We start from the raw sequence: 23,472 nt of genomic DNA, 5'->3' as shown, positions 1-23,472 counted from the left end.
ATGTCTTTTTCTCTCCCTCTAAAACCATCTTTCTCAATTTAGAAACGGGGGGCACGAGAAGTGGTTTTGAGTAAAAATATGGGGCAGCAGATTAATGCAAAATTAAGCCATAAAAAACCTGACATATGTGAAATGTCCCAGACTGGGGATGAAAAATAATTTCTCCTATTCAGGAACTTTCCACAGTAAGAAATACATGAGACTGAATTCCACCTAACCTCTTTTCTCTGAGTGCCAATGAAAGAAATGGTTGAAAGTTTTACATTACCATTACCTAACAGAAGCACTCTGAGGGGAACAGGTATCTTGAGTATGCCCAAAAGGTCATGGTTTGAAAGGAAGTCCGGACAACACCTGCCAAACAGTCTCTTTAAATGATTTTATTTCCTCCTATGTCCTACCAAACACCACAGAGGAAGACAGAGGGCTGAAGTGAGCATTCAGTGTTGCTTACAGGAGCAGGGGCTGACTATCGTCTCCATAAATCACTTCAAGGTGACAGGAGGTGGTCTTCTAGTCTCCTAGTCAGTTTGCTCACTGCTGCTGACTGACCTCAAGGGTGACTGCTTCCCTCGAGTGTTAACCCAAACGAAAAAGGGGCACGGCCAGCTCTCATAGCCAAAGCTATTGAGGTTACACAGGCCTGTGCCAAGCCAGTCCTTTCATCCTATAGCATTTACAGGATCAGCATCACGGAGAACAGGCATCAAAGGCAGATAGAGAGCGAGAAAAATGGAGGCAGAAATGACCTCAATGACCCTTAATATGAGTTCAACCCATGTGTAGCAGGGTGTGGGATAATCCTGGTGAGCTGTGTGTGTGTGTGTGTGTGGAGGGGGGGGCTCCAGGTGGCTCATAGGGTTAGACAGGGTTAACCCCATTTGACCCTGGATCACTCCTGTCAGAAGTAAGAGATCTCCCCTTAGTTTGCAAAGGAAACCAGAACAATGTGGCATGTCCATCATGTAAGACAGCCCCTCCACAGGGCCTTTTATGTGTATTTTTCTCAGTGAAACGTGCATCGTTACAGAATTCATAGCGAAACCAAAAGGCTGTGCATCAAAAAGAAGCTCCTGCTTCTTTAGCTAATCAAAACATCTGTTTGTACATATTGTCTAGGTATTAAATGTTATTATGGTAACATAACATTATTCAATAGTAGGCTGGAAACGGCAGTTGTATTCGTTCCAGTAAAGTCAAATGATAGTTTCTGTGTGAGGACAAACCTCAGCAGAGGTGCACGTCGGGTGGCAGGCTGGGTTTACACATTTCCTATAAGACACAAAGGTCTCAGATGCCAGCACATGGCAGGGATAGGGGTTTCCTTTACTGTCATTTTAGGCAGTGTGAGTTTCTGCAAACTGCAACAGCTGACGATTAGTAGGTGAAGGTCAGAAAACTAGTTTAACTTTACTGAAAATTCTTTCTATTTAAAGACATTGTTGTGTTGATGCAGCCAGATGAGGGATACAAATAAGCTAAGATATTGAATTATGGGGGACATTGTCTGGGAAAACTTCTTGAAATAGAGAAATGTTACATTTGGTCCAGGGAGAATGACAAAAGAGGAGATTATGACCAAAGACTGGCAGACAGCATGTTGCAGCTGTGAGCAAAACTAAACCACAATGAACTGTGACTCCTTCTTTATGTGCTGTGTTGTGTATTATTTCTCAACGGAGATTAAGCATTAGTTCAACAAATCACCATTACATCTTTTACTGACAATAACATTCCTTGAAATTGATTAAAAAATGGATACATATGTCAGTGTTTGTCTGTTAAGGATTTGTTCCGTGCTTCATGTAACAGCGCCAAATGGGACCATGTGAAGAAAATGAAGGAATGGGGAGTAAAAAGCTGCCTGGCACCATAAATGTTTTCATTAGTCAATCATGGGGCAGGAATCTAACTTCTCTGATCAGAATTTCATGAGTGCAATTGTGTATACAACTGGCCTCTCTCCTGTGATGCAGTCTCATAGGGCTCAAGCATAGCAGACAGCAGTTGTCAGAAAGCAGGTGTGTGTACAGACAAGCGTGTGTAGACTTGGACTGATGTGTCCCCGAAAGCTTAGTGAGCTTGTAAATTTTGTAGTCCACAGAGCACCATACAATAATAGGGATAGTACATTTTTCAAAAGTTCGCATGCTTAAAGATCCATTGAGCTTTTACTACATGACAAAATAGTAAATGATGGCAGGAACAGGTAGGCGGAGCTAATTAAGCTTTTGTGTGGACCGATGGTTCATTTTGGGTGCAGAGTTTTCCCCCATTTCTCATTAAAAGCATACATATACTCGGAAGGTACAGCCAGTGCTGTTTAAGTGTCTCACTGTCAGTCGCCTTGAAGATTAAAACATACTTGGTCTTCCATTTTACAAGATAAACTTTGAAAATTCATTTGCTGGGACAAAACTATATCTGGTGGTCTGTTTTTACAAGGGCAGAAAGCACAGATAAGCAGAAGAAATCATCCCCTTTTTACTTCATGACTCTATTCCAACACAAGTGCTCAAGCCACAGTAGGCTGTGCTCAGCTGCGGGAGTGGAAATTTAGGAAGTAGTCTGGGGCTAATATGTAGTTCATGGTGACACATATCACAGAGCAAAATGTTGACTGAATACATTCTTTGCATGAAGTGCCCGAGCTAAGTGAGAACTATTTTATTCATGAAGCGGATTAAAAATTACTAGCCATCTTTGCCACATAAGATCACCAAATGTATGGAGTCCGTCAGTGCATTTTGCACTTCTTGACTATCTAAACAAAGGAAAATATTTACTATAACCTTTTTTCCCTTAAAGCTTTCAGACCACAAGTTGACGTTTAGTTTGACTTTCCCATGTAGATGGAGCTGGAGCTACAATTTAGTGCACTTAAACAATAGTGCCTATACAATTTGATCTTACTTTCTAAAAAGCTCTGTGTAATATTTGTTGGTCCTGTATTAAAAAGCTGTCGAGGCTGTGGTGTGTGGTGGCCTTTCACTGGAATGCATTATATTTTAAAGTTTTCCCATTTGGTTCCTAAGCCCCAACTCTGAAAATGAAAAACAAAAAAAGATAAGGCAAAACATAACTTGATGCAAAACAGGATAATGCGATCCATTTGATATAAACAGATGTTTGTATATTGTGTCCACCCCCCGCATTTAGTATGTGTCTGGGAACAGCAAATTCTGAATGAAACTCTACAGCCTACACGGCCTCTTTTAGCTTTGTGTTGAACCTCTCTAATACAAAAGGCATTCATCACAGAACAGGCGGAGAACAAGCCGGGAGAACAGCCACTGATGTCATTGAATTCTGAGGTCCAGACACTGGGAGAGATTCAAACATTTTTTACATTTCCAAACACAGAGATTAAAGGCTTATGTACAGGCTTTTATCTTATAAACAAGAGGTCTAAGCAAAACATTTTAGCGTTTTGTGTGTTCAATGATCCTTAAGTGACCACTGAGAAACCACCCTACAACAAATACGAATAGATCTGAATGGATCACAACAAAGTCTGACATATTCACTGAAAGATGAAACTTAACTTTACACAGCTTTAACCACAACAATGATGTAAACATGGTTTGCTTTCCTCACAGCTTCAGGAAACATTACTTATGGTTTTTACCAATAGAGATTTTCACTCCTCTTGATAACCCAGACTAAGCAAAAGCAGGCAATGTTTCTTTTAGCATGGATGATGGTTGGGTAAGCTGTTACTTCAAATGTGATTAGTACAACATTTTTTCCCCTATTAAATTTGACAATTTATTGTTGGATTTAAAAAAAGCTATCCACTTATATATTCCCCCTCAGTTCCATCACTGTGATTAGTTCTTATCATGTTTGGATGCTTTGCATGTATATTTTGCTTCACTAACATGTGTGCCACTCTGAAACTTGCAACCTGCAGTTCAGATTCTTAGCTGCCCAACATGCTTGAAATTGATTAAGTAGGCTATTGGTTGTAATGCACACAAGGCCTTGGGATCTCTCCAAGGTTTTTTGAATGACATGGCTGAAATAATAGCTGTAAATAAAACAAGTTCAAAATATTCCACCTCTTGTTTATTCTATGACATATGAACACTTTACATGTCTTAAATAAGATGGTTGCAAATAGGTGGCTACATTTAAAGCTATCCTGCTGAACATGAAAAGCAGATAGCTCAGCGGTGCAGCCCACCTGTGCGATCTTTTTTTTTGTTTATCTTAATGCTCTATCAAACTGTTACTGACTTTCTAAGAGGAATGGTTTTTGTAGAAGTGGTCAGGACACGAATACCTGATTCCCTGCAGCGCTCAAGTAGCTGAGAAGCCATGATGACAGTGTGAGTGCCAAACTGTCTTCAATGACCGGCACAGCCTTAAGTCCACAGTTCACCCCTATACACAATCCAGTCCGCCCTCGGTTTATATCAGTCCTGTTTTCTATGGCCCTTTTCTTCTGTTGTGAAGAACCTAACAAAGTCTGGCCAGTGCTTTCCTGTTGAGGCCATTCTGAGACATCCTCTTCAGAGCCATGGGTGGGCTGCAAGAGGAGATTCTCTTGGTGCTTGAGTTCTTTATTTCAACTGAGCAGAACAATGTCAGGAATGGAGGTGAGAGGATCAAGTTTTTCAGCTTCAGTTACGGGCTTAATCAAAAGCAAAGTGAGACCACTGCAACCAGTTCTGTCACTTTGATAGCTTCCAATTTACATTTAGTTTGTCAAAAACGTGAAATGTACCTATTCCAATAAATTTTTAGTTCCTGCATTTTTGATTTTAAAAAAGCAATCCTTTCTAACACTTAATGTTGCATATAAACTGAACAGAAACCGACTTGTGAGGTTAACAACAAATAGAATATTATGTTTCCCTAAAGTCCCTTCAAAATAAGTATTACTTATCACACTTTTGGCCTGCTCTTGAGCTTACATCAGCTCTAAAAATAACAACTGTAGTTGTTTCTTGGCCGTGAACATGTTTGAAGCTGATAAAAAGAAACAGATACCTGATGGCCTAGCTAATATTTACAATGGAAGATAATATGGTCTGCAGTATCCACAATCATTCCACAGCTATGTATCACGTCTCCCCTCTGGGTGGTTACACTGAACCGGAGCACGAGTGGACAGCTCTCAATCATTAACACATCACCACAAAATGCCACATACTTTATACCCTTGCCAAATGGCTCATGATGAATACGCCTGAAGTTTCTGTTGGCTTGCAGCCAGTCACCACAATACAACGTGAAACATGGGAAGCCACAGGTGTTCAAGGGCTAAAGGAGTGTTAGGAGTCATGGAGAGATTAAAAAAGAACAATTTATTCTGTCGCGCGGCATGGAATAGCATGGCCAATGTTTACCTGATAAAATGGAAACATAAAATCTGCAAAGCTCCTCTAACTGCGCGAGAAGCTGACATGTCAGAAGAGGGGGGCGTGCAAGGAGAGAAGGATGTAGAGGACATGGGAAGGCTGATATGTCTTCAATTTAGTAAAATAAAATAAGAAATGAAAGAAAAAAAGAGTAAGCAAGGGGAAAACACCAAAAAGATTTCTGGCTGTGGAAGGTGAGAAATTAAATAATATACATCTTTCTGTGTAAAAATTACTGTCACACTCCTCTGACCTCAAGCCTAAACAGGTAATGTCAATCTTTATTTTTTCAACTGATGTTAACTTAAAAATGAAATCAAGCCGAGCACATGAATTTGACGAAAATCCAATAAAACCTCCCTAAAAGCCAGAAAGCAACGGTAAATGATTCAAAGCTAGCCAGCTGTGGTAACACGGCTTGATCCAAGGTGAGAGAAGAAATAACAAAACTGCTTCATAGAATGGCTGATGAGTGACAGTTACTGTAAACGACAAACAGAGAATATATGAAGTGTTTTGGTTCCTTTAAGCATTTCTCATATTCTCCTGAAAGATGCAGAGACGGACAGAGACGTTTCCTTACAAAGACATTGACATCAAAGCCAAAGAAAAGAAAAGGGGCCAGCATGACATGTGAAGGAAGGATGTGAGATGGAATTCCATGGCACACTAGGATTTGGCTGTAGGCCAGTGGGGCACCAAGTTTAAGGTTTTTTTTTTTTTTTTCCACTTAGTACTGACACTTAACAGTCTACCTGACCATTGAGTATGACCATGACAACAAAATCTAAAATTACAAAGACGATACTTTTTCCAGCAAAATTTATCACAAAATCTGCAATGGTAATTGGTTGACTGGTCATTTTTCTAGAAAGCACCACTCCCAGGTTCCACTTTCTACAACACGAGGATTTTCTGCTCTCCTCTCTCTTCTATGACAGTAACTGAATGTATGTGGTCTGGGTTGTTACTGGGACAGCTCTTAGTAGATGGGGATTTAACCCTTTTTCATTTTACAAACCAAACAATCATTCCATCTTTGAAATAATCATCTTATTGCTTTAAATGCATTTAATCTGTCCAGTATGTTGTGAATATTGTGAATTTTGTGTAAATTCATTCAGATAAATGCAACAAGTTCATGCATGCCTTCGTCACCCCCCCTTCCCTCCACTGAGGACAGAGAGAGGGCAAACACAGGCTGTGCAGAGGCACCTCAAACCTCAGCTGTAAACCACCATAGACCCTTGTGTAAATATACAATAAACAATGCTCTGCAGAAATCAAATAAATGTTGGTTTTGAACAAAAGCAAACTCAGATTCCTTCCAAATTTTCTTTCCTCGGAGCAGTATGATGTTTAAAGTCTGTGACTACTTAGGTTACACACCTGTCCACTTCAACAGCAGACTGCTCCAGTCTCACAGCAGTGGGAAACCTCAGAGAGGTCCAGTTCACATGGAATCCACTCATAACTGTCTAACTTTTATGTCACAATGAGCCATTTTGAAATATTAGATTTTCTTATGCGTTAACTGTAAGTGTAAGTTATACCAATATTGTACCAATGATCTGATTTTATGACAGTTTTTTTTTTTTTTTTTTTCCTCGGTCATATAAAAGAGACAGAATATTGTTATTTAAAGCTGTGAAACTTGATGAAGATATGGGATCCCTAGTTGTCCAGAGGAAAACAGTTTTGTCCCCTGGTTAGGCTGCATGCTCAACCTTCTCCCTCTGTCCTTTAAACATACTGAGAAAAAAATATTCCCCTCTTGGGTGAAAATGTAGACAGCTCTCCTCTTTTTGAACGGGTGAGGAGCTTTGAGGGGCCTTACAACTGGAAACAGATGGCTTCTAAATATGTGAATGCCGTTGCACGAGTGTGTGTGCTTGTGAACATGACGATGTGAGTGTGCTTATACAAATTAACGTTAGTACTCCACAACCTTGTAGTCTGTAAAGCAAATGTGCAAAAGAGTACAATTAACCGTAATTCTACCAAACAACGGAAAATGTTGTGTTTCAGTTGTGAGGGCACAACAACGGAATGAGTGGAAACATTGTCTGCCCATAAATGAAGCATTATCCTAAGCTCTGTTGATATCTCTCTGCATGGGACTGCTGGGCTTGTGCCCGATCAAGTCTATATAAAACCAACGTGAGCCAAAGTGTGAGGTGAGGGATGCCATTAAACCTTCCACTGATGTAGTTTTGCTATCAGCCCTGATTAGGGTTAGGGTTAGCCGCTCTGTCCCTCCTCTCACCAAGATGTTTGCTGCCTCACATTTCTGCTCAATGGCATGGTGTTGTTACGGTTGACCTGCATATCGGGCAATGTGCTCATGAAGTTTGGCCAGACGCAGTGGCCGTAAGTCACCGTCCAAGATGGCGGCCGGTAGTGCAGAGCAAAAGCCAAGCATTAGTATGCAGGGCTGTCCCTTGGAGAGGGCAAAACAACCTGGAGTATATTACAATGCAAGATTTGGAAGTGATGTGCACTTTTATTTTGTATTTATCAATTAGTATTGTTTAGTATTGACGCTTTTCTTGATCGATATTCAAATGAGTTGCGTGAGCATCGATATATCAATACAACAGAATTGATATCTCCATCACTAGTGGTCAGGAGCCCATGAAAGGCTGACACTGCTGGGTAACAGGTAACATTGTACACAAAAAGCAGTCAGCTCTCCTCTCCAGTAAACAAGAAAACCAGTGAGTCTGTCTCAGCAGCTGGCTAAAAGATGAATAAGAGGGCCAAATTTGTTTGCTTACCAAAAAAAGAAAAAAAAAAAGGATGGTGTCTAAATATGATGTGGTTGGTATTTTGATTTTTTTTGTTTTTTTTTTTCATTTGGAATTTTGCAATCTGGACACCACAGCTGCTCTTTAGTTCAATAAACACATATTAAGTATTTATATAGTGCCTTATTTCATGAGCTTTTTTGCCCCCACAAAATGAAACACAATTAATAATTAATGCATTTTAATCGTGATTAATCTAAATTAATCCACAGTGATTCACAGACATCAGATACATTTTTTTTTACCATTTGACAGACCTAATATTCTTTCTTACTCTGATAAGATATCAAAACGATATCAATAGACTTTTTTCGATTTTCCCTGAATTTATTTTAAACGATGAAGAGAACTGGAAAGGGTCCACTTCCTCTGGTATAATTAACCAGGCTAAAGACTGCGGTTGTTTTTATGTGCTCACAAAAGTGTGGAAAGCTTAATACATATCTGGCAGACGGTGTGGAAAAGACACTTGGTTGGAGGTACAAAAATAACCTGCGGGCAACATTAGTATCTTAATCCAAAATGTTGACATCCCATAACATACATTATAACGCATTCATTAAATAAATTTGATATGGTATACTTCCATATAACTTTGTTCTTAATGGCCAGAAACATAACTTCCTTCGTGGTTGGCAGAGGGATAATCGTCAAGAATTTACTTCTCAGCATCTTCCATTTGAACAACCGCAGAATTGTCAGTTGTCAACCTGATGATCAAAACTACTAATTTGTCTAAATTATAGCATGAAAGAGGAACATAAGTCAACAGTGGTAACAATGAATCATGCCCTGAGCCTGGATTACAAGAGGTTGTAAAAGACAAGTCAAATAATCTGCTGAGAATGCGTCACCTTGTCACTCCTCGGCTAGGATCAGTGGGTTGACAGATGAACCTGCTCTTAAAGGGGAATACCAGCAAATTTCAGCTGTAAAATGTATGATTTTGACATTTGGGAATAATTACTACTTGACTTAACCCCCCCCCGAAAAAAGATTCTGTGATGTGTAACTGCTTGCTGCACAGAAAATGATTCATATGAGTAGGACAGTGACAGACTTTATTTTCAGAGCAAGAAATTTTCTGGACAACAGCTGAGAAATGTGCCACATCAAATGTTGGTCTAGCATCACATGAATGTTCTGACTGTGCACACGTATCAACAAAATTTCGTTTGGAGCCTTAACTTCACAAGAACTACTGATGTTAACAAAACACATGTGACATTTGCTAATTTATATCTTGGTATCCTCCATTAAATAATCTGCAGCCCACATCATAATGGTCTGAAATAGTCTGCCTCTCTCCTTGTCTTCGAACTCGCCATACCATCACTTTGCATCAAGTCAGGAAACCTCAGAAACAAAATGGCAAGTATAAAAAAGGACTTACTGTACTTGTAGACAACAGTAATGAGCACAAGACTGCTTTAATCAAGCCCTCGCTACCACATCCAGTCCACTGACAACAATAACAGCGCAGCAGAATAAACAGCCTGTGGCAAATGCTGACACGCAGAGAGGGACAAGTTGAGTTTATTTTCTAAATCCCAGGCTGTTATGCTGGTCAAGCAAATATATACAGAAAGATCAAACTGTCACCACTACTGGTTAGTAACAAATACACATCCCACGCATGCATAATGTCATAATGTATAAGCTGTGTATAGAGTTACACATCTTGCATGTATATTTTATGGTATTGATCATCTGGGAACACTGATTTTGCCCTTTGAGCTGCTTGAAGGTTCATATACTGGACGCCACTATAGACAAATTTAAGGCTTTATTTAAAAAGGTTAGTGGTTGTAAAATATGTCAAGCTAATGAGAGTACACTCTGTGCAGAACAACCATAGATAAAGCTTTGTGTTGATCCTAACAGACGTTTTAAGTGCACGAAAAAAGCCTGGACTGCCTCACTGTGTGATTACAACAAATCGCTGTGCCAGGGCTAGATCAGTAAAGAGCAGTTTAATAAACCATTAGCTCTTTGGGTGAGCATTTCCCTTCCTCTGCTGCCTATGCTGCAAAGACTTCCGCCTGGTCCACGCAGAGCCATATGTGTGTGAAGGCTAATGACTATGATTAGCGAAGCCAGGATTAGGTCTTGCTGTGGTTCATGAGACACACAAGGCACTTGCGCACTGGCACTCATGCAAATACACACTGAAGACTAGCCCTATCATGTGTAAACTTGAAGGAAACCAAAAAAGCCAGATAACCTAAACAAAGTTATGTACTAGTGAATTAAAAGTTGAAATACAAAGCAATGGATTTCCCACAAATTGGTGCTAAATGACACAGATTACACATACAGCCGTAACCCGCTCATCAGTCATGTTCATGGAGGGCCCCTCTGGGATAAACAAAATATCAACATGGGCGTGCTCATTTATTACTCAATCTTTAGAGAGGACACATTTAAAATTGGAAGCTTTGTTCGACGTTGAACAACAACTATCCAAAGAGCACTGGTCCCTCATCCTAGAAGTAACACAACAGTAGTGCTATTTGTTTGTACAGGATTGTCAAACTTAAACTAAAGGAGAATTAGAAAAAAAAAAAAATCCAGATACAGTGTTAAAGCCACTCTGGTGATTCTGTACATTTTGTACCGGCTACGCTCCAAAGACTACTTTTTGTGAGAGAGTGCTGCACTTTACATAACATAACAGCTTTCATTACAGAAAGACAAAAGAGAACGGCAATACGGGGCCTCCTGTTTGGTGGCATTTTGGTCTTTATTAACTGACAGTGGGGAAATGCTCAGCCTGTTAATACCCAGCAAGTGGAAGCTTTCAGAATACCGCATCATTTGTCTTTGGAAGACTAACACATTATCTGCTGTGTGGAGCAGGAAAATCACTCAGTAATTCTGCACTCATGGGGCTACTAGGTAAGCCTGCAAGTCAGATAAAATTAGGCTCAAATGTCTGGACAAGTTACAGTAACAGTGACCACCTCGCCTAAAAGAAATAAATCACCTATCCAGGCGGGCAGTCTCTGAGGGAGACTAAAGAAGGGCAACAGGTGGCTGTCAACTTAGAGAGCAAGAGGGTCATCATCCACTTAGATTGGAGCAGCAAGTCTGTCTGCCCCTCCCCTAAGCTAAGTCAAGCACCAGCAGGAGGCGAGAAGAAGGTAAAGTCAGTTCACAGCAGTGTGTGGATAAGGCTCAGACAAATAAGCACAGGTACAGCCATGTTCATCATGATACCTGTTACACCGGGCAAAAATTGGAAATGGCTTTTGGCTATCCAGTGTTATAAAATCAGGGCAATATTATTACCAACAATATAAACCTGTTTATTTAACATGTGGTAAGTTTAATGTTTAAGTTAAATAATTATAGTGTCAAGAGTATCAAAGAGAAACTCTCCCTAAGCTCAACATGTACAAACTAGACCTCATCAGGTTCAAGCAAAAGCTGTGGCTCTCATTTCTTGTGTGTCTCGCAAATTGTTGAGCTCTCATCACAGAAGCATCTCAATAAAATCCACCGGAGGTTTCAAACTTTTCCATTACACATCACGTATCAATGGGTCAAATAAATAACCAGAGATGACTACTGGTGATAGTTCTGCGATCACACTGTCCTGATTCAGATGAAAACTGTCTGGGCCTTTAGTTGACTTTTACTGCACAACAGAAAAACAAACTCAGTTAAATTTTAAAATTTACAGCCTAATTTTTCCAGGCAGCAGGCTAATTTTGCACTTGAAGTCTGAATAGGAGGCCACGTGTGCCTTTGTGCGAGAATGTGTGCTTCTCTGCATGTGTCCTGCTACAGATAAACCGTGGTGGCCTTTAAGACACCATCTAAATCTCTGGACGAATACATTACAATGGTTTCTGTTCATTCCATAAGTTTTACATGCATTAAACAGGGTAACAGAATAATTAGCACCCATTTATCAACAGCACAAATTAAAAATAAAACAGGCACTTGAGTCAAACTTTACAATGCACTGCAGCCAATAAAAGCTCAGGCTGCTGCATCCTGAGCTTAATCAGTAGCCCAGCTCTGATAAGCACATTGTTCATATATGTCTGCACACATCCCATGTGCATGTGTTTTCACTCAGCTCTTGGTGCTAGTTCCCTCACATTACTCAAAGACACCAGGAAGCCTAATAAAACAAAGTGACAGAACACAGTAACTCATAAAATGTTTTCAGTCTCCGCTCTGTGCCAGCCCTCTGTTTGAGTGTTGTTGAAATGCTGTTAATTCTCACTGAAATTAAAATTGTGGGCTATTTCCCCAAACTGCCACTGTGCAAATTCATCATGGACCTTAATAAAATAATCCACTGGTAATAGAGTTAAATAAAGCCAATGGCTCACTGGTGATGTAGACTGGGGAAAACACACTGACTTCCATAAAGTGAAATGTGATGAACGCACACTTTACAGTACAATTCATTACTCACCGATACAGGCGTGAACTCTGACTGACAGCTGTGTTCGGAGAATAATGCTGTGTTTCTTTCCTCTCCTGTAAATAAAGAAGGGAAAGAGAAAAGTTATATTCACAATAGGACCAATGTGACTTTGAAAACATACTATTGTGTGTGTGTGTGTGTGTGTGTGAGAGGGAGAGAGAAAGAGATCACACACACAGACAAAACTGTATCAAGATAAAGAAACAGACAGTGTCTCTGAATCTAAGGCAACCATCACTACACCAGACAAGTGCTGACAAGAACATTAGCTGACAAGCTTCTGTGCAAAGGTGCAGAATGATTTTTGTGCGAAACTGAGTTTCAACAAATTATACCTTTCATTCTCATCTAAGCCATTCAAAGTGTTTGTGGGCCGGGCACAACAAAGCACAGACTGGAACAGAAAGGGGGAAAGGCCTCTGTAGGTGAAAATGAAGGATGGGAGCAAGTCAGAGGTCAGCTCCACCCCTCTGTATTAATGGCAATATACTAAGACCCTATCACAATCCTGTCAACGGCTCACAATGTCTGAATGACACTGTCAAACAAAGATGGCAACAATGCATTTAAATTCCACTCAGTTTTCAAGCTAAATGTGAGAGCAATGTATTTTGCAGCCGTATAAAGAACAATTTGGCTCCTTAGTGGGCCAGTCTCTAATGTATACTAAATCTGAAGTCTGGAAAACTTGCTGTTTTAAAGCATAAAGCAAACAGTGTCAGCAAATCCAATAAAAAGCCAACACCAACAATGAATTAGTAGGTACTGACATCAGTAGAAGATATAGGACTGACCCAAAATAAACTCCACTTTAAAAAAAATAGTTTTTGACCAACATTAAACATCTTTAGCAGGAATCAGCTACATGTTAATCAGCCAGTCACAACTAAACAACTGCACCCCTCTGCAAACCAAAAGGAAACAAACCTATATAATAGTTGTATCTTTTATTTCACTTTATTTTATTTGACAGCGAAAGCACTTTTTAAACTGCTGTTGCCAGTTTTGTTTACAACTGGACTCAAAGGTTGTACCTTTAACCTCCCCGATAGCTCAAGACGCATACAAACAAACCCAGTAGACACAACTAAGAACAAGAGCTCAGCAGGTAGGGTTGCGCAACACCCCTCTCCTAATTCAGCTCTCTGACAAATGCTCTTTTATGCCGCCTGCACAAAAGCCGTGTGACTGGCGCAGTACCAGCATCGAACTGTCAGTTCAATCAGCCAGCAATGGCTCTGATAGAGACAGAGGAAGCCGATCAGCTCAGAGGGGAGATCGTCATACTGCCCTGCCATAAAACAAGCAGCATTACCACATATCTGCTGCACATATGCAGACATATCATCCTGACATCTTTCCTGCCTCGACCAGTCGGTGAGAAGCTGCGCTGACATGCAGACAAGGGGATTACATGGCAGGGGAAGTCTGTATATGCTCACTCTTTATCCAATCTAATATCCAGCAACAAGCAGGGGTGACAGAGGAGCAATAGCTGTCATCGTGGACCTTCAGTGGTGAGATGAGACAGCAAACAGGAACTTAATCCTGTGTGATGCTGTTGAGACGAATTGGTAACCAGAGTCATTTTGTCACGAATGTCTGCTTTCTCTCTTCTCCGCTGCAACAGTATCCCCGTGCTTAACCAAATCCTGGGGCGACGCGGGCCAGTGTGCTCATTATAAAATCAAATAAATGTGGATTGAACATAGGTGAGGTTTTCAGACCCCCTCCCCACCACAAACCAATTAAACGAAGAATTGGACCTTCCCACAGATAATGTTGAAAGTGAAGTGATCATAACGAATGTCAGTCAAGCACCAAATTGGCATTGGGACACAATACTTCCTGAAAGTTTTGGTCCTTCTGGTCTTGTGCTCATCTGTGCCATAATCTTGTGGTTTCTTCTGCAGTGCTAGTGCTGTATGATCAACCAAAATCCTATTAAATCTGATGATTCATGTGAACCAAAATGCCTCTGCAATACCTCTTGCTATCATTTCAATGACTATGACAATCACTTTTTGCCTGCGTTTCGCTTCCCGAGGCTGAGCCAACTCAACTCAAAATGATTTTGCTTTATAAGTGATTAAGTGAAAACATGTGGGCATTTTTGTTCAGTCTGTACATGGAGAGTGGTGGACAATAAACCTTTTCTCAATACCACCAATCTCATATTTATCACCGACAGTTTGCCTAACAGATATTACACACAGAAATGCAGCTGTGGATACTTTACAGCTGTACCTGCCAATTACATACTCATACACATTATTGTGTTGTACAGCATATAAAACTATCTTAATCCTAATGCCCGAAGCAGCAGCAACTAGACCAGCATTTGCCTGCCAGCTCCGTCCTCCCTGGCTTTATCTAAGGCAGCATTATTGGCCCCATTTATAAAACGACACAAAATGTGTACACGCAAAGAATGAACACAGATGCTTGAACTACAGTCAAGCCAGTACTTCCCCTCGTAGACCAATTAATGACAGACTAGATGGCCCCACAGAGACCTGCTGACTCAACGCTTATTTGTGCGTACCCCAGCTCAAGAGACTCCTGCATCAGTATGTGTGGAGGGACCCACAATGTCCAAGTCAGCCAAGTAGGGTAAAAGAGGCTGAAGAATGAGGCTAAGACTATCTTCTAGGGGTGGGAATCTTTTCTATCTCACAAGTGTGAGCTATGATTCTACGATCCTCATGATCTACTACAAATGGAGACACGAAAGTGTCTTCTCATTTATTAAGTTTGAAACATTGATAAATGCTTAGATGGAATTGTTTCATAAAAGCTATATCACATATTGCTTAAGTAACAAAAAATAAATACATTAAAAAAATAGCGCAGTTAAACATGGGATCCCGAAGTGCTTGATCCTCATTTTGCAAACCTTGCACACTTCATACTGTGAAGCTCATGTGAAGCTCGGTCTTCCCTTTTTTTTCCCCCCAAGATAAAAAGTATCTGTCAGGAAAACGCTTTGAGGTGGTCACCAATAATGCAGGCCCCCCTACCCATGAATGAATAAATGAATGTGGTGACTTGAGCGTAGTGGGTGTGGTTCAATTCCCGGTGGGGGCACCTGAACATGTCTAGATTGATTGTTTTGGGGGTTTTTTTTGGGACATTTTAAACCGATTCTGAATTGTAGTCAGTGAGAATCGCAATTCTTATATGAATCGATTTTTGGGCACACCCCTACTATGTACAACGTAAAGTTCCCCCCTGAGGGACGGCTCTGCTAACCATTGACCATAGCTCACACACGGATATCCAGACATCGACACTGGGCAACCAGCAAGCTGTTCCATTCAGTTAATAATACCCTTAAACTGTGCTGCAAACACAGAGGGGGACAAATGGTGTTTGATTTCCTTCCTTAAACTTTAAGCTGTGCAGAGTCCGACAATTTTTCCGGTTCCTTTCAACAGCGCTATTTCGCCTCAAATTAAACTCTTGTGCTCAGTTAGTCTACAACACAATGTCCAAGTGGGTCACAACAAAATTGAAATAATGAAAGTGGAGCGCTGCAACGAGAGATGAAAGGATGTGATGAAACTTTGAATATCTTAGGCCTATGGAGCAAGAACAGATGTGTTTGACAACAAGTTAGAAGTCAAGTCTCTTATTTTAATACATGTTTCAAGAACATGCAATAAAAGTAAGAAAGGCATGCTTGGCAAAAAAATTATCACAATAATTACTATTATTAGCCAATAGATGTGCAGTGAAATGTTAAAAAAGTGCCTTAGTCAGTGCTCTGAGTCAGATACGTTTCACACATTGAATTAATTATGCCAGTCAATAAAAGCACTTCATGTTATCTTCTCATGTCCTTGAAGACTTACTTTACACTTCAGTGTCAGATATTTGAGCAAAAAAGATATCAAGCCGAACAGAACTCTGAGCATGAATTCAGTACAACATTTTTCCTTCAACATCAGGCCGGAGTCTCCGTGAAATGCCTCACAAAAGCACCCGTTCTTCAATCTACGTAATCCACAAAAATATTCAAGGGCTATAAATGTCTAAACGCACATGTCAGGGCAATGGAACATAACTGCTCCCCCCAGCAATCAGTCACTCACACACACACACACACACACACACACACACACACACACACACACACCTCACACCCTCACTCCATCTTCAGTTAAGGCTACAAATGCAGAAAATTGTGTGCTTTGCGTTAATCAATCTATCACAGCCAGAAACCCGAATGACACACTGACTACCTAAAACTGTGCAGATGTGTCAGAGCACATGTTCAGGGCGTATGGTCAGTTCATGACTTTAAGGGAGACCATATCAGAGATGGGACAGGGGATTTATGAGTCACAATCTCCTATACCCGAGCTTCATAACACAGCGTGGAAGTGATTATGGCCCTTAAGCTCCTGTGACATGGATATCTCCTGGCTGTGCAGCGCTCTGTCAGAGGATCATACTTTAATCTGATTGTAAAGACACTAGGTATGACACAGGCGCCTCAAGAATGTAACCTGTCATTAAGATCAATTACAGATGGATTCAATGGCCAGTGATCAGGAGGGCCCAGGCATTCAGGTCACATATGAATGTAGAACAATTTGCTTTCCAAAAGCTGGAAGAATAAATAAAGAAAGAATATTTTTGAAAGTGTTACTTTGACATCTCTAAATAAAATTCTGGGGAAAAAGTGGAAACATTCAAACACTTTTCTGTAGGTTGAAGGTTTTGGAGTTGGAGACTGCTGTTGACAGATCTGATGCCATAAAAGGTGAGTGAAAACAAAAAACTAAAAAAAAAAAAAAAAAAATGAAGCAAGCTAAGGTGAGTCAGACTTTTTATTAGCCTAATAATCTTCAAATCAACAACACCAAGCATAGGGGGTATGTAATCAGCACCCTAAAAAGCCAGCTAGCAGAACTGCCCTATTTTTACTAAATAATTGGCTAACCACCTTCACCTCCAGCCTCCTCAGACAACACTGTGTGGGTTTAATGACACACATCCATACCAGCCTGTGCCAGCTGGCACAACACAAGCCCTGGCAGACTCGGTCTTTGACGAGAGAAGAAGTGGACCACTTTAACCTCACAGCTCTCAATAGCCTCACATAAGCTCCTAACAATTTCAGATGGAACTGGGAAAGGACAGCTCACTCAACGTCCAATAGAAACACCAAGCCAGAGAGCAGCTTATGAATTCCAAGTTAGACAAATAAATCCATACAAGTTTGTGGTTCAGCCAACTGGGACCTCTGATGCCAACCTTTGGTTTGTAAGCGTCTAAAGTGGGCGGTACGTGAATGCTATATCAACATACTTCACAGTGCGTGAAAAAACATATGGATTAAATAAAGTCACTGGCCTACAATATTGCATAAAATTGAAATGAAACGAACACATTTATAAACCTTTCTCGTCTTCTAACTAACTGGGAGTTATGTCAAGGCAAACGCTCGTTTAGGTTTATATTACAGGGGAAACAATACAGCTAAATTAAAAGCCGAGAGTTGTACAGTAGAGGCTGAACAATTGTAGTTTGGCCACTTCTAATGAGAACAGTGAGGTAACATTGAGTAGAGATGAGGGAGATTACTCATGAGACGTGTACACTTCATAAGTGGTTTAGATGACATCACTGCTGCCACTCAGACAGGGAGGCCAGATATTTTAAGGGTTGTGAATGGTTGAGTTCCAAGTAAGTTGGAAGACATGTAGTTTGCACAAAATAGGGGAAGAACACAACAATACAACGATAAAACAAATAAAATCCTGACTCATACATGAACCTAACAATCTGCTCTAGTCATTCACCTTTTCCCACTAAACCCTAAAAGTCCTGAATGGCTTTTCAAATACAGAGACTCTCAGGTGTGACAAAGCTCACCCTCTCTGCCCTTCCACAGACCGAACCACCTCATGAGAGCGGCTTTTGGGCAGGAGAGCTCAATCAGCTGAGGCCCTAAAAAGGGCTGATTGAGCTAATTCATCCTGGAATGAAATGAGTGTCACTAATTCATCCCGGAACAAAGCCGTGTGTAATTGTGATTCAAATTGCCATTTTAGAACCATATGAGAAAGCACGCAGGATATTAATACATTTCCCCATAGGCAAGGATTCAAAGACTGTATCTTTTGCCTCTTATTTTGCAAGTCTCTCAGTAATTACACTGTTCTGATAATGTCTGACTGCAAAAACTTTCAAGAGACTTATCTTGCATTAAAAAAAATGTTTCTGGTTCATGGAAACTAATTTGACCACAATAATATAAACAGTCTAGTTATGAGTGACTGGCTAGCAGTGCCGGTCCAGCTTCTATTTTCAATCTGAGCTGCTCTGGCATCAGTCCCAGCTGCACCTTTTGATATATGGCCAACCTTTTAATGGAGGTATATACATTTATTTAAATTGACATTTTTAACTTCAGTGTAGTGATGAAATTCGAACCTTGGCACCTGAGGCCTTTCTGCATGGAATTTGGATGTTCCAGCTTCCTCACATCCTTACGACATTCAGGTTAGGTTAATTTTTAACTCTAAATTGCTTCTAAATTTTGATAACAGTGAAGTTGAAGCAAGAAACAAACAAGCACTAGTTTTCTTACCCTCCTTCCTCCTGAAATCCATCCAGCTCATCTCTCTGCTCTGCCAGGGTGGACTCCAAGTCCAGGTAGCTCCCATTATGGGAAAGTTGAAGGGCACAGTCATCAGGCTAAATAAAGAGGGAACATAATTAGTCATCAACGCTCTCGATGGACAAAAAAGAAGCTTGAACAGAAGGTATCTTGGTGATGTCTGGCTGTGTACATAACAAGTTTGGTATTTAAAGTTTATTTCTTTTCTGCACTGAACCATCGAAAGTTGTTTTATCAACACCTGTCAGCACCCTACAATTACAAGGCTGGAGAGAAGTCATGTAGATTTGGACCAGCTTGGCAGTCTGGTGCCTCTTATCTCTCTGCTCGCCTTGCCTGATAAACTATCATCACACGAAATGATTCTGCAGAGGAGGCATGATTTGTCTGGTCTTGAATGGTTGTCATCGGCTCAAACTGGTCAAGGTGATGAAGAATGAGTGTCTGTCCACTTGTCTGGTCGACCTCCAAATGTGAGATATATATTTATATTCAGAGGCTGTTAGACCTGCAGGACAGCAGCTCCAGCAGTGGAGGAGAGGCTAGGAAAACAAATACCACTACAGGAGGGCAAACATACGACATATGACTTAAGTGGAAAATATGTGACAGTAACTTAATTGAAAGTGACGGGAAAAAAGCCTGGAAAACACATTATAAGGTCTCTAATCTGTTCAGTCACTCTGTTTGTGTTATTGCACCACAGCAGACAAAGACTGTGTCATATTTGAGAGCTGAAACGAAACATGTGGTTGGTTAAAATAACTCTCACTGAAGATAATTGGTAACATAATAGTTATCGGGATGCATGCAGCCAATGCTCTAAACATCCAACAAAAACCCTATCTGCTCAAGTCATCCTATGTTTTCTGAGACAGTCTCAAATAAGGTTGTTTTTATTGTTGAGTGAGGCAGACTGAGTGATTGAAAGAGACAGAGGTAGACGGAGAAAATGCCAAACAAACAAAGCTCTACTGTACACAGACAGCAGAGGCAAACAAGTGCCTCTCCAGATTACAGCAAAGATTTGGGATTGACAGGAAATCCAGACATAAGGGCCCAAGTTAGGCCCATTATTTAATGCCTGTAAGTGACATGCCGTCACAGTGAATCAGAAAAAGCGTGAGGGAGAAGACCTACATGTTACATGTTAAACCAAACAAAACTTTCTACGTGCCATTCACCAGCAGGACAGTCAAATGTGCTGCTTTGGTCGTGATGCCAGCACCACTTATTCGCATTCCCCAGTTCTTCCTCTTCAGTTTATTCCAAATAAAATGCTGTCGCTGTTGTTATTGGTTACAATCGTATGAAATAGATGTTTTGCAATTTAATAAGAGGTGCAAATGCTGTCAATGTATTATTTGAGCTTAAGTTTATTACTTCAACAGTTTTTCAACTCTTTGTAGGTTTTTCAGGTCTTGATAATGTGTGGCATGTTGCAGATGTAGGGGGAAAAAATGTTTTTTTCTCTTTCAGCTTTACTCAACTTTCTGTATCAAAACCTGAAATAGACAAGACATCGGGCAGAATTTCCAGCTCTAACCAGTAATTAGCTAACTGTGAAACCAAGAAATGCATTTCCACACACAAGTTTTTGGCTCATAGACCAAAAGCAAAAAAAGATCGAAATCCAACTGGAATCTGAACCAAATGAAGTCATTCCATTAAACAAATGCAATTTACATCCATCAACTTGTCCGTGTATCTGAATATCCATCCTCTAGCTGATGTCACTTTAGGATTTCATTATATAATCAACCTGGATTACTGATTACATGCCTTTTCCATGTATAACCAGGCCAGGTTGATGTACATAAATGGCCCTTAATCCAGGAACAGTGCGACCAGATTAACAGCAACAGAAGCTTCCTTAGCTGTCCCCCACCCAGGATTTGAACCCGCGGTGGCACTGTGATGGCCAAGTCCAGAGACGTAACCACAAGTGCTCTACTCACACACTGAGGTCTGGCCTCTCCCTTCAACCACCATACTGTGGTCCACTGACCAGGGAGGCAGTTAAGGCAGAAAAGACTAAAAATAAACACCATGCAATTTCCAATTTCAAACTGCTATCTCACTCCAAATTTCTTTGTCATCTGGAATGAGATAGCATATACTGTGCACAACTCGCACATTTGAAACTCATAATAAACTAATGAGAACAACAACACTGTCTGGTGCATAGTTTTGAGCAAATGTTAACCCTCAGCTGGCCAACCTGTAAACTAAAATCGGCTCCAAATCAAAGAGGAATTATGGTAAGCCATTTTGAAAGCTTAGCGTTTGTTTGATAAAGGTGAGGATGGTATTTCCAGTACTTTTCTCAAGGCAAGTAATTTAAAACACATTAAAACACGCTTGATGCATGAAAGATAAACCACAACAGTGCTCTTAAATTCCTGTCAAGCATGTAGAAGATGAGCCTGTCCACAGATGCTGCATTCTTCTTCATGGATGCCTCTGTTGAGACAGCCTTCCAGCGCAGAGACCGGCAAAACCTCAACTCTGCATAACAATGTGTAAAAGAATTCAAAGGAGCTCTGACAGGCATGGATGAGGAACCTGTATTTTACAGCATTTAACATAACTTCTCATTATGGGACTCTGTAATTTCTTTAGCAAAAATGCAGGAAAACAACTGGCCCAAAAATTGAAATTGGTAAAGTGAGAGTCCATTCTCCAAGACTTAGCCACATTTTCCCTCTCCTGATTTCTGCTTTGCAAACTGATGCAGGGCCTCAAGGCCATCAAGACACAGACTACAAAGTGCTGACGGAGAAGAGAGCGCATGAAGGGCCACTGATCTACTGATTTGTGCTGACAAAAGCTGAATTCAAACTGCATGCAAGTTGCATCATTTGACAAGGTCGAGGCATTATTCATTACAAAATGAAAAGGCTGAGTCAGTTATGTGAATGAATCTGATTAGTTATACTTTTGATCTTTGGAAAAAAGGCTGCTGCTGCACTACGTACATGGGAATCTAGCTGTGTTTATTTAAAAAATATGGCCAATTGGTTTGAATCTCCATCTGATTTTTTCTGAAATTTTAAGAGCACTACTGCAATAACTGCAATTAAATGTAAACCATACATAAAGGCTGTTCACACATCTGATTCTTAAAATGGAAAGTTACTCCAAATTGGTGTTTGAGTCGGCACAGCAGCAAAGTCAACATGCCATCCAGTGACCAACCCAATCCAACACACATCCAGTTCAATCAACAGCCACACACACACACACACACACACACGACCAGATCATCCCTCTTGAGACTGCAGACTGAAACTGACAGGAGCAGCCCAGGATACAGCATATGCAAGCTGTTCTGATTCCCTCGCCACCATGTGTTAGCACTGTGCTATTTATACCAGATTGACCTGCACCATAGAGACGCAGCACAAAGACATCAGCTTTGTTGTCAAAGGTCTTTGCATGGTCACACTGAGTCACTTGTGACTCTGAGAATATCTTGCTTAAAAATGGTGATGGCCTTGTGATCTGCATAGTTGTTTCTACTTTTTTTTTTTATGATGGCTGCTCCCTCAAGTCATTACTATAACCACTAATGCCCATGTGACCAAATCTGACTAACTAGGCCCTGCAGAGTCTACCGCTGGTACTCCCTCTCTGTGTAAGTTTGCTGTCCAGCTGGCCTCCTGCTAAAGTGAGACCAGTCAACTGTGCAAAGTACATCAGCTCATTGTTTGTGTTTTTAATTCTACCCACTTCCCTCTCTTCTCTCAAACAGTGGAAAGCGTTCCCATCCCATCCTGCTGGTCACACTGAGTGGGCTGCAGAATGAGAGCCAGGCTTGTGGTGATCCACAGCATCCTGAGGCTTCCATGACTTATCTTACCAGCTCTACTCAAACAAGATGGAGTACCACTGATCTGACAGAATGAAGAAAGACCCAAATTAACTTTCTATTTACGCAACTTCCTGACCAGACTAAGAAGAATGCTCAATAAAAGACTGAACCTCAGATAGTGTGGCCCCTTTTGAATTGTTTAAATCTAAAGGTCAGTAGATGAAGCTATTGGAAATGTATTTCTTTGTGCATCTTCTAATCAGAAGATATAACCTTCAAGACCAGCTTTTATTTTGTCCTGCCTAACACTGGCTGAGCATTTAAAATTACTTCAGCTTTTAACCAAGAAAATAACTGAATATTGTGAAAAGTTTGTTAAAGAGAAAAAAAAGGCATTAACAGTATGGATA

General features: G+C 40.6%; 1 protein-coding gene across 3 annotated transcripts in view; it reads right to left on the bottom strand.

Annotated features, from left to right (window-relative positions):
• The window catches only part of fhod3b (formin homology 2 domain containing 3b), a 78,066-nt gene that overhangs the window by 53,535 nt on the left and 1,059 nt on the right, over window positions 1-23,472 (bottom strand). For all 3 annotated transcript variants that reach the window (XM_029505252.1, XM_029505253.1, XM_029505254.1), the window contains exons 2-3: window positions 19,219-19,325; window positions 12,606-12,670 (exon numbers count right to left, since the gene is read on the bottom strand). In XM_029505252.1, coding sequence (XP_029361112.1) covers window positions 12,606-12,670; window positions 19,219-19,325 — 172 coding nt within the window. The remainder of the gene's footprint in view (window positions 1-12,605; window positions 12,671-19,218; window positions 19,326-23,472) is intronic.

Source organism: Echeneis naucrates, chromosome 6, assembly GCF_900963305.1.
Source record: "Echeneis naucrates chromosome 6, fEcheNa1.1, whole genome shotgun sequence".
Taxonomy (NCBI): Eukaryota; Metazoa; Chordata; class Actinopteri; order Carangiformes; family Echeneidae; genus Echeneis; species Echeneis naucrates.
Note: the sequence above shows the minus strand (reverse complement) of the source record. Positions and strands in the feature narration are given on the sequence as shown.